The sequence below is a fragment of the Zeus faber genome (genome assembly GCF_960531495.2).
Source record: "Zeus faber genome assembly, chromosome: 4".
In the NCBI taxonomy this organism is placed as follows: domain Eukaryota; kingdom Metazoa; phylum Chordata; class Actinopteri; order Zeiformes; family Zeidae; genus Zeus; species Zeus faber.
Genome location: NC_137191.1, coordinates 12,298,052 through 12,310,275, shown reverse-complemented (window position 1 = coordinate 12,310,275; position 12,224 = coordinate 12,298,052). Strand labels below are relative to the sequence as shown.

The window sequence follows — 12,224 nt, the reverse complement described above, 5'->3', positions numbered from 1 at the left end:
TGCTGAATGTTTTCAGGATGGAAAAATGTTTCTAGATGAGTACTTCAGTGGTTGATTGTCAACGCCTTAGTGCAATTCACATAGTACGCATACCAGGTTGCGCACTGTCTAATGTGCAAACATCCCGAAGGAATATGCAATATTCAAATGTAATATGCAATTGTTGTCAATGACATTGTAAAATACCCTCAGACCGCTGCAAGAGCTGTACAAATAATTGTTCTTTGACTTGGCTTACATTCTTTACAATATAAATGACTATATAATATGTTACACTGGACTAAATAAATCTGACTTTGATTCTAACCAGAGAGATTCTATACAATTTTTTTAATTGCATCTTGACTGTATGTGTGCGTGCGTGCGTGTGTGTGTGTGTGTGTGTGCGTGGGTGTGCGTGTGTTCGTGTGTGGCATGAGGTATTCTTGTATTTATTTCCTTCTTCTGTATATCTCAATGTTTCACAAACCAAAAACACTTTTGTATCCGGTCATGTGATTTCCTGAAACCTGCCCGAGAGCTGCTGCCAGTCTACTTTTTAACAGACATATCTATTGGCTCCACAGGCCGGAAGATAAACCACTACGTCTGAATTGGGAGGCTCCGTTTACTCCAGATCCGTTCTCACCTCAACATAGAATAGAGATGATAAGATTGGCAAAAATTAAGAAAATACACGAGTACAATCCTCTTCAGAATCATTACGGTTGTGTTGGATTTTGTTTGGCTCTGTCGCCTGCGGCTGTGTTTTCTGTGAGCTGCAAGGAGACCGCGCTTGCATGAATGTCAAATTAAGGAAGCCAAGAAGACGAAGAAATGGACGAACACAAAAGTGTCACTTTCGCAAGACTTCTCTCGGGTAAATGAAAATGATTAAAATGTGTTTATGCCTGCATGACGGTTGAGCTCAATGTTTATGTGTGTGTAGTGCATGAGATAGATTCTGGATTTCAACATCAATTGCCCTGCATGTGAATGTCCGTGCGTTGATGAGTATGTTTACGCGTCTTTACTGTATTTTTGTAACCATTACCATTTATCCCTTAAGGGGTTTTTATAGTTGATGATGAAATGTAAACATGTTCTTACGTTATTTGCTTGCGGTGAGAAAAATAGATGTTCAATCAATGTTGAAAATCCATTTTGGGCGTCTGTTATCTGCTTGCCCGCCCACAGAGGAGAGCAGTTGTTCTGCTCTGTCTGAGGAAGTGTGTGGGTACTATCAGGCTGAGATCCTGGAGCAGCTTCCCAGCGTCCAGGCCGCCCGCCCCCGGGGAACGGGACCCAGTGACTGGAGGGACTCAGAACCCACAGACAGTGTTCTCCACGGTGGTCCGTCCAATGGGACCAGAGACAAGGCGTCCTCCAAGCCTCTCAGAGAACTGGCCATATCCATTCGGGGGAAAAGAGAAATTAGGTGGGATTCATCACACGGCACACCTTAAACAACTGCTTCGACGGAAATTTGGCTCTTAGCTCCGACCAAGACGCGTCGGTGACCATACAGTACCTAGAGAGATGAAACTTAAAAAAAAAAATATGAAAGATCCAGAGTTGTTTTCGACATGCATTTGGATTCTCGCCTCCGTCTTTGCTCCACCTGCCCAACAGGGAACAGAGGAAGCTGCAAACACGCAACATTGGGTTTTGGGAGTCCTGGAGGCGCAGCCAGAGCATCAACAACAAGAGACTGCGAGGGCATGTTCGCGTGGCTGTATCGAAGCTGTCGCCATGGCAACACATTCTCCACACTGTTGAAAGTAATAGGGGCCCCACAGTGTGACTTTGCATTGTTTCTCACATGGAGCTTATCGTTACTTATTGTTTGCAAGGCCTTACGTGACCTGTGCTGTCTTTTACAGGTAGATTTGGAGTTGGCGTCAAGGCCTATTTTCTGTTCCTCAGATATCTTGTGTACTTAAACATACTACATTGTGTGTTTGTACTATCTTTTATTTTGGGGCCTACAGTATTTTATGGCAGAGGCAACAATACTGGTGAGTGACGTGTCTTAACTGCATAATATAAACCACAATAAAGCCGACATAGTCTAAAATACACTATTGTGTAATTTTTTTAGATCCTCTCATCTTTGGTGGCAATGACTCCGTGTTAGACTTCTTCCTGGGGACGGTGAGTGTTTTTGTTGTTGCTTTTCAAGGTAAAAATCCTTTTTAACTTCCTTTCACTGTATTATCTATCTACATCTGCTAGGGATTCCTTGAACGCTCTCCAGTTTTCTATGGGTTCTACACACGCGGCTCCTTGAATTGGCCGTGCTTTAATACACCTATACTCTTCTTCACCGGAATTCTCACCATCCTCATCGTCAGTGTGATCATGGTGGTGCGCAGGTCCGTGTGACATGACAATCAATAAAAAAAAATAATCTGTCAAATTACAAATGATTCGATTCCAGATGACGCACTATTATACCTTAGATCTGCAGCTCATCTAAATGTATCAAAATAGTTACTCTAAACGTCTTCGTTAGAATGGTGGTTGGCTACAAGCACAGCTGGTTGCTGGGCAACCGCTATAACGTGAACGTGAGCTTCAAGATCTTCTGTGGCTGGGACTTCACCGTCCAAGGCCCGGCGTCCGCCTGCCTCAACCACGGCTTCATCCGGAACGACCTCAAGGTGAGGGGACGACACAGCCGCCATGCAACCAAAGCTGCAAAAACTCACGGTCATGTCCAGTGGAAAGGTGCCGCGGCAAACACCCTGTCTTGCCTCCGTCCTGTTGGTGTACCCCCCCACCCCCCCCCCCCGCAGTTGCACCTGGAGGAGCAGAGATTCCACCTGCGTGAAGCTCAGAGGACGCTGGCTCAGTGGATTCGCCTCTACCTGCTCAGGATCTTCCTGAACTTCTTGGTGCTGACTCTGCTGGGCGCGGCCTTCTGCCTCATCTTCTACGCCACCACGCTGGAGTCCGAGAGCCAGAACGTGAGACTTCAATCCCGGCGTCCGACCAGACGGTCCCACCTCTTTCGTGGGAGGCGGTTGCGTTAACGTAGGGTGCGCGCACTCTGAACGGGACGTCTGAGATCTTCCTCTCTTTGCGCCTCTCAGAGCCTGCACCATTGGCTGAACAGGATCTTCCTCCAATACCTCCCTCCCATTGTCATAACTCTGGTCAACCTGATTCTTCCTCACATCTTCCGTAAGATCTCCTCCTTTGAGGATTACTCCCTCACCACGCAGGTCAACACCACCCTAGTGAGGTAAAGACCAAGACAGAAATGCAAATAATCTTTTTGACTTATGTACAATATGCAGAATATTCATATAATATATACTGTATATATAATACACAGTATGATCATTTTGCCACTTCTGTTTTGCAGGAGCATCTTTCTTAAGCTGGCCTCACTCGGGATCTTCCTATTCTTCCTCTTCCGTCAGCCAGTGAGTTAAGAACGAGCTGCGACGTTTGACGCGAGACATCCGTTTTGGGAATAACCCGTATTCTCTACCTAACACGTTTCTTGTGTCTGCAGATTTCCCCGTCGTGCTGGGAGCACCGGTTCGGCCGGGAGATGTACAAGCTCTTTGTGTTCGACTTCCTCGCCTGTTTCTGCAACACACTGCTCTTTGCCTACCCCAGAATGTGGGTTGGCTTTGGAATGAACCATCTCATTTTTGTCTTCGAGACATTCTCAGGGAATATAATGAATATCGTTGAAACGCTGAAAAATGTGCTTTATGTTATATGTTTCGCTGCAGTATGTTTATGTTTGTGCCGCGAAACAACACATTGGAGTCATGGTCCATGCTGTAGTTATCATCGTTCAACTTTGGTTAAAAAATAAATAAATAAAGGGCCTTTTTGACTTCCCGAGCCTTCTGTCCCATGTGCCACAGATTGCTGAAGGAAAAGTGCCCGTCATGCCGGCTCGCACGGTGGTCAGGCCAACAGCACTTCCTCATCCCTTTCAATGTGCTTGATCTGGTCTACAAGCAGACGGTGTCCTGGGCAGGACTCTACTACTGCCCCCTGTTGCCTTTCCTTGGAACTGTGACCCTGGTGGCGACATTCTACATCAAGAAGGTTTTGACGGATGGCAGTTTGAAGCACATATTTATTTCTGATCGGCGTTCTCGACTGATTCTCAATTTCGCCGTCGCTTCATGTTGACACACGTCTCTGATTTTCTCCACTCCGTGACCGTTTTTGTTTGTTTGTTTGCTTGTTTGCTGTGTGTTTTTTATTTTATTTTATTTTTATCGTTCTGCTCCCGGATAGTTCAACGTGCTGCGATGCTGCGTTCCAGAGCAGAGGATTTTCAGAGCCTCCAGTTCTTCAGTGTTGTTCCACTTAATGTTACTTCTGGGTCTCTTCATGGCCGCAACCGCGCTGGCCATCCATCTCTACATGTGAGAACGAGAGAGAGAAAAACCACAGCAGAGAAACCAAGTCATATTTCAGGCCTGAACTAATGGACATCATGTACCCCGGCACAACTCTTCATTCGGACTCTTTCTTTATTCCCCCCCCCCCTCGCATATCTCATGGGCAACTCGTTAGGCCTCTTTTTTTTTTTTTTTTTAAATCTCTCGTCTGTGTGCCAGGTCCTCCACGTCCTCCTCTGGTCCGTTTGGCAGCGCCAGTGTGTTTAATGTGACCAGTGTGTGCTTGGACAGCCTCCCCACGTTGGCCCAGAATGCTCTGCGCTACATGAGCTCCGAGGGCTTCGCTCTGCCGCTCATACTGTCGGAAATGTAAGCGCGGCCATGGGCCTGTCTACTTGGAAACATGCGCAAAGATATTTTCCTTGCATATGTTTATCTTTGTGTGCACCCATAAAGAGATATTTTCTTATGTTGATCACTAAATTCGCGTTGTCTATTTTCCTCACGTTGTGACAACGATACTAAAACACTTATAGTGGTCAAGTTGGTTTTCTCAAGCCAAATTGCGTAATTAGATATTTGGTGGCTTTGGCATTGAAAAATTTAATCAACAAATGATTATACATTCGGCCTTTCATCGCTGACTTAATATAATAATGTGAAATCATGTTTCCTCAGTGTGATCTTGACTTCCTATGTGTCGCGGGGACGAGCCAATCAGAGAGCCATCGAGAGACTGAAAGATATGCTGGTCATAGTAAGTCGTGGTAAAAAGTCTGGGCTATTCGCCTTCAGAGAAAACGCTGTGGAAATACTGAGACGATCTTTCATTTTACAGAGCACTTCGGACAAGCGTTTTCTCGTGAAACAACATGCAACGTTGCTCCGGAAACAAAGCAAAAGGAAGAGAGCGGACACCGCCGGCACTGGGCCGGACCAACCTTCCGACCAATTTGTGGACCCCATGCAATCACCTCCGCGAGCCTGAGAGATGATGATGTCACGTGTCCCGGCATGTTTCCTCTTATTGGAAAGTCCAAGTCAGCCGCCTGCGCAAGCGCCTCGTGCCGGTTACGCACATTTTAGTATTTTAAGTATTTTTACAGCTTATAGAGCTTATTGTGCGTAATCACCGGGTGTCATGACATTTCACTGCATATATGTATGACAAATAATCTCTTGAATTTGAACTTGGACTTGAACTTGCTTCAGCTATAGCTCACCTAGATGAATAGGTCCTGAGGAGTGGGCCTCACGCGGTTCTGTTTTTGTAGTTAACGCGCTATGCAAAATGCAGAGAAATTAGATTGGGCTTATTAGCATAGCACATTACTGGTTATACGTGTGGTTATACACTTTGTACATTTCTAGATTTTTTTTTTCAGTGAGTATAGTAATAAAGTAATACATTTGCAATGACCATCCCTGCAAAACGCAGAACTGTTGCTGCTTCCAAGGCCAGAGAGGAATGTTGGCACAAAGCACAAAATGCTTTTCATTGATAACAAAAGACACTGGGAGAACACTTTGCATAACAGAGTGGACTTGTCCAGATTATAGTCAGGCTATTTCACTGCAGAAGTACCGTATTTTCCGGATTATAATGCGCACTGTCGTTTTTTGAGAAAATTAAAGGCTTTTAAGTGCGCCTTATAGTCCGGAAAATACGCCTTATATATGGATTCATTCTGGTTGTGCCTACTGACCTCGAAGCGATTTTGTGTGGTACACGGCGCTCTGTCAACATGTCTTAGTACTTCTTTGGTAAACTACATGAATATCAATGACTTTTGAGGCGTTCCTTCTTGGTGCTTTCATTTTATGAAAAGACGTAATCTCTCCATCCGCACACGAACTTTCGTCTCGTAGCAACTGCCAAAAGATTACGAAGAAAAACTGGCCACTTTCCGCCCATACTGCAAAAACAATTTTACTGAAAAGAAGATCCGACCAGAGCACATCGCCAACGTGGACGAGGTTCCCCTCACCTTTGATATCCCCGTGAACCGCACTGTGGAGAAAACAGGGTCCGGGAATCATCACTGAACTGCCAGGTAACAGCAACGACACTGACTCGGATAATGACGAGAGGGATCCGGGCATGCTGGATGCCGTAATCGCCCAACTGTTAAACTCGCACACTGAAGATGTAGAACTTGTGGACGAGGAATGAACTGAAAAAGTGAGTGTATTGTGTTGTATTTTACGTGTTACAACTGAACAAGGTTGGGAGTTATTGTGAATACGCTCATTAACGTTTGAACAATGTTGAGAGTTATTGTGAACACGTTTAATAAAGTTTGACTGACTGACTTACCTGACTGTTTTGTTTCGCGTAATGCGCCTTATAGTCCGGTGCGCTTTATATATGAAAAAAGATCGAAAATAGACCATTCATTGACAGTGCCCCCTATAGTGCGGAAAATACGGTAGGCATTTCAGTGTGACCGCACTTTTTTTTATATGACATTTGAAGTTGTTGTTTCTTCTCCTTGTTTCTTTTGTCCTGTTTATTGTTGTTTTTGGTAGATCTGTACTGGCTGAGCCACAGGGTTTAAGTTTTTCTGATCATGACCAAACAATCATCCAAAGTCTCTCTCTAGCTTCATCTATCGGGAATGACAAATCTAGTCAAGTCGATTTTATTTTCACAGTCCTAGTTCCACAGTTTTACTACGTGAACAAATCGGTATTCCTCAAAGGAGAGGACAACACAAATAAAACAGATCACCAGACTGATTGGATTACAATAACTCAACGCAGCCTCACCACATAGATAATTATATTTTTGCAGCTGCTACAGAACGCTGCATCACCTCCTGTATTCTTGCCCGTTCTGCCTGTAAAACATGTTTAAATCATCTTCTCCATAAACCCTATACTGTAAATTAACTTAAAAAAAATGTACCTGATGGTTGCTTTTTAATGATCTGAGGGGCCTGATTAGTTCATAGCTACAGAGAACTTTTCCATATGTTCACTGCTATTGCAGATTTTATTTTATTTTGTGTGCAAATATACTTCCAGAATAAATGTGGTTCATATTGGGACTCAGACGTCAGACTCTGATCATATTTTCTAAATCTAAATTATAATTTTTTTTTTTTAATCAAAATACAGATATGTCAATATGTTATTTTCTCAATCATTTTTAGTAAAAAGGAGAGAACGGTGACGAAACTAAAGACAAAACGTGGAAAGCCCTCTGGAAATTATTATGAACGCAAATGTTGCTGAACGAAAAGCACACTACTTGCTTTACAAATGTCATCAAGTAAAATTAAAGCATTGTTTCCAAAATCACTGAGGGCATGGAGCACATATCCGAACCTCAGGATCGACACTCGTTCAAGGTAAACCATTGTCCGGAGGCTAAAAAAAACAAGAAAAACACCCCAGAGGTCAGCCGAGAGTTCGCTTGATATCTTCATTCATTATTGGTGGTTTCCATACACACACCCTGGTTCGTGTGGTCCAATTCTGTTCTCTACTGGTCTTAAAATGAAGTCTAAGAAGAAGAGAAGGTGGATTACAGTGCTTCTATTGTGAGTCTTATCACTTAGCTCTAGATCCCCAAAGATAATAAATACAGTATACTTGACAGCTGTAATGGAGCAACTGTATTTACAGAAAGTTGTTGTACAAAAATGTAGAAATAACAAAAATGGAAATTAGTTATTGGATTTTAGTTCAACATTGCAGGTGATGAGCTTTTTTCCATTTTTTAAATATTGAATTACATATTTTATATAATTGAACTTAGAGTTTTACATCTACGCCCGTGTGTTGAAACTGATCAGAGGGAGCGAAAGTGAAGCCGAAATACAATTATACCTAAACTCAGTGTGTTATCTATCTGTAACATGTGTGTGACACCCCACCATTTGCGCACACACACACACACACACACACACACACACACACTAACCACGTGCGTACAGAACTAAAATATGAAGATTCCACTATTTATTTTGCTCCCGGGTTTGGGTGAGTTGAAAACATCTCTTGATAAACTAATAGATTCTAATAATTTTTAGACACATCATTTCGACAATAAATTAACACAACCTCAACGATTCTGCTTTTGATGTTACATTTTCCAGGCTTGCTGAACTTGGTCCTAAAGATAAGTAAGTTTCACAAATGTATGAATACCTGCAAGATGTGTTCATCATTTCTTGACTGGTACTGTAATCTATTTTTCTATTAATGTATTTCTTTATTTATTTTACCTTTATTTTACCAGGTTGGTTTAGTTGACATTCAAAATCTTTTTTTACAAGGGAGACCTGGCCCAGAAAGCAGCAGAAAATGTCACTGAATACATAAAAAAACATAACACATAAAGGGGGGGGGGCAATACAATATAAAACAACATTCACAAGAAGTGGAAAAATAATTAATAATTATGTATATTACAGTATATACTGCAATGTATTTATGTGTATTTTCACACAACATCTATTGTGGTTCATTGCTTCTAGGCAAATATTTGAATCATGACCCAAAAAAAACCCAAACAAACAGATCATGTATTTTTGACTTTATTGATTTTATTTTATTTGTTTTTATAGATGGGTCAGTCGCCCCCATCCCCGTGCTGAGCGGTCCAGACATAGCCTACTTTGGGTCTAAGGTGGTTTTTGGTTGTGAAGTCCCCGGCTCCTCTGCTCCTGTTATCTATCAGCTGATCAGAGACACAAAAGTGATCGCAACCCGTAACCTCCAGGCAGGGCAACCCGCGTCGTTTCCCGTTCGGGTCACAGGAACGTCGGAGCCTTTGTACCACTGCAGGGCGACAGCCGGTGGACACACGGGAGAAAGCAACAGTATCAGGCTGCTTTTAGTGAGTGAGTAGCTCCAGAGAGAGAGAGAGAGAGAGAGAGAGAGAGAGAGAGAGAGAGAGAGAGAGAGAAGAGACATTGTATTATAGTATTATATGTACGCTATAGTATTGTGTTCAATTGCCCCTCACACAAACCCTTCCACCCCTCCTCATACACCTCCTCCCCCTAGGAGCCAGGCTGACCTCTGATCCCGACCCTCCCGTTCTGTACGAGGGGTCGCATCTGCTCCTGAGCTGCGACGTCGCCGGGGTTTTCGGCCTTTCTTACACCTGGTTCTTCGACAGGAGGAAAGTGACGTATGAGACCCTGCCCTCGCTCCGCCTCGCAGGGAACAAGCTCGCGGTGGAGAACGCGAGCGCTCGGCATGCTGGGATCTACTCCTGCATGGCTGAGAAAGAAAACAGGTCCTCCAGCAGCAGGGAGGTCCATGTGATGGTGAAAGGTAATATTTCAACAGCTATTCAGTCTGTGTACCATCAATACTACTCGTGCAATACTATACTACGACTGTCTAAGTCCTCTTAAAACAGAAACACGCCGCATAGGATAAAGTCAGGTTTCTGAATCTTAATAAACAGATTGAGGCTGAATAACAATCTTTCTTACCATGTATTATATTATATTTGAACTTGGGTATTGCATAGACCACTTTTATGATATTATAGAGCATGGATTCAATGAAAATGGATCATTTAGAAATGATTCGATATTTTAAGCCTTTTTAACATTTGGTTTCAAATTAAAATATATCAATGGAACATGAATATATCTGTCTTAGAAACCCCATAACCCCCATTTGCATATGACTTTGTCACGACCCCAAGGCTAAGAACGTCTGGGTTAGATAGAGACCATCGCTGGGTGGTTCACTTATTAATCTTTTCTACTTCCTATGTCACCAGTGCTCTTACCCAAACCAAAGATCTCCCTCACCATCTCCAAAGTGGGAACCAGTTACAGTGGCAATGTGACCTGCGGGACGTCCAGAGGGAGCCCGCCTGCCACCTTTCACTTCCTGCTGGATGGAGAGGAACTGGGCTCCGTCACTGCGGCCAACTCCACAGAGGCATCGTTCCTTGTTGCCGTGGTGCCCGGGCAGGACATGGGCACGGTGCGGTGTCTGGTAAAGAACGACGTCCAGCAGGTGATGAGCGAGCCTCTGATTCTGGAAGTAGGTACGGGTCTATATAGTTTTCCATGCTCATAGTTTGGGATGGTTGATGAGTATGAGTTTGACTTAAAAGCCGTGCGGCTCATTCCCTCTCGTTTTTCCCTCTGTTTGCCGACCCTTCAAGTCCCGGTCGGAGGCGACGTGAAGGTGGAAGTGGAATATCTATACGACGCCAACGCAAAAATGGCCTGTGTCAAACTGCATTGTCTGTTGAGCAGAGGAACGTTCCCTTCCTTCTCCTGGATCTTCAACAGCTCTGTCCTCCCCACTGACACCCACACAAAGTCTCCTTTAGAGTCTATGGGCCGTCGCTTTGTCCTGGCGGACGACAGGCGTGCCCTGATCCTCGCCACGATGGACCCAGGGGTGTCCGGGTATTACCAGTGTCGGGCGAGGGACAGCTACGATGATTCATCACCCTGGTTGGAGAGCCCAGCCGTGCTGGTGCAAATGACAGGTGAGATGGAAACTGCTCACGTGGACAGACAGAGGGATTTGTATGTGTATGAAAAAAAACTGAGACGGCAGACAGTTAGATAGATGGACAGACAGACAGACAGACAGATAGATAGATAGATAGATAGATAGATAGATAGATAGATAGATAGATAGATAGATAGATAGATAGATAGATAGATAGATAGATAGATAGATAGATAGATAGATAGATAGATGGATGGATAGATAGATAGATAGATAGATAGATAGATAGATAGATAGATAGATAGATAGATAGACACTTCACCACACCACTGTGTATTCTGCCCCACAGGTGTCTCTATGAGTATCATTGAGATCATCAGCATCTCTTTCTGCTGCTTCATGTTAGTCATGCTGGTGGGGGGCGTGGTCTTTGTGGTGAAGATGCTGCACCAGCAAGGTGTGTACGAAAAATCCCTTTTAGCTGCGAAATATATAGAAGTAGGAATAATGACTGACTTTACAAATCAGTTCACTCGTCTGTTATAACTGTCTAATGAGCCTCTTCCCTTATGTTGTTTTTCTCACATCCATTACATCTCATTATCATATGGTTTTATCACCTGTGACGTAAAGCTACGGGAGTTAACGAATATTTGCTTTGCCAATAAAGCAAATTTGAATTTGACCAGGCTAAACACACCATTTCAAATGGTGAAACACAGTGTTTAAAACCCTGGCTTCTATCAGCCTCCAAGTCATTGTTTTCCTCTTGTTTTCCTTTCCCGTTTTAGCCCACGCTGGCCTTGGTGGATCAATACAGTAAACTTTTCTTTTTGTTCTGCCGTTTCTTCATTATTTTTTGCACAATGCCAATCACCCAGATATTCATCAAATGAAGTCTCCATTTCCTTCCCAGGTCAGAGGCACATGCCTTGTCCCTCGGGCGGATGGACTCATCTAGCACAGATAGCGATGTCCACAACCAGGTATATATTTACCAATGTAGACAAAGATTTAAAAAGCTGAAATATGGATGTATGATACAAAAACAAACATTTTCATTATTGTTTCAGACTTTGGAGATAACAGTGTGACATGGGACATTACACCTGGAACCTGGGAGACCCGAGATCAGATCAGATCGGATATCTTTCTTAAAATGTTGGCTCTCTGTCCTCAACAGACATTTTTGTGTTTCTACTGACATTACATTAGCTCCATTGTCCTCACCTGATAATTACTGTTTGTTTTGTTCAAATTAAAATGATGCTATTAAAAAGTTGTTGCTGATTCTCATTTCGAATTTTAGAATATAAGATAATATAATTGATTTACTATACTTGTATTAGTTAAAAAATGTATAAGCAAGTAAATATTAATAAAGGTTAAAAACATGGCATCATTTTATTCATGAATCTTGAAAATTAC

At 43.1% G+C, this 12,224-nt stretch overlaps 1 protein-coding gene across 1 annotated transcript; it reads left to right on the top strand.

Annotated features, from left to right (window-relative positions):
* Positions 1–894: 894 nt before the first annotated feature.
* Positions 895–12,019, top strand: tmc8 (transmembrane channel-like 8; the record flags this gene model as incomplete). Its single annotated transcript, XM_079999400.1, has 27 exons — positions 895–900; positions 1,227–1,417; positions 1,612–1,760; positions 1,863–1,997; positions 2,081–2,133; positions 2,215–2,354; positions 2,495–2,642; positions 2,778–2,948; positions 3,075–3,226; positions 3,350–3,410; positions 3,503–3,612; positions 3,867–4,053; positions 4,249–4,379; positions 4,575–4,724; positions 5,034–5,112; positions 5,194–5,310; positions 6,225–6,368; positions 6,885–6,888; positions 8,459–8,485; positions 8,930–9,205; positions 9,372–9,644; positions 10,105–10,377; positions 10,498–10,830; positions 11,146–11,253; positions 11,588–11,615; positions 11,713–11,782; positions 11,870–12,019. The coding sequence occupies 27 exons, from the start codon at positions 895–897 to the stop codon at positions 11,888–11,890; spliced, it is 3,537 nt and encodes a 1,178-aa protein (XP_079855526.1). The 3' UTR covers positions 11,891–12,019.
* Between the last annotated feature and the right edge of the window lie 205 nt (positions 12,020–12,224).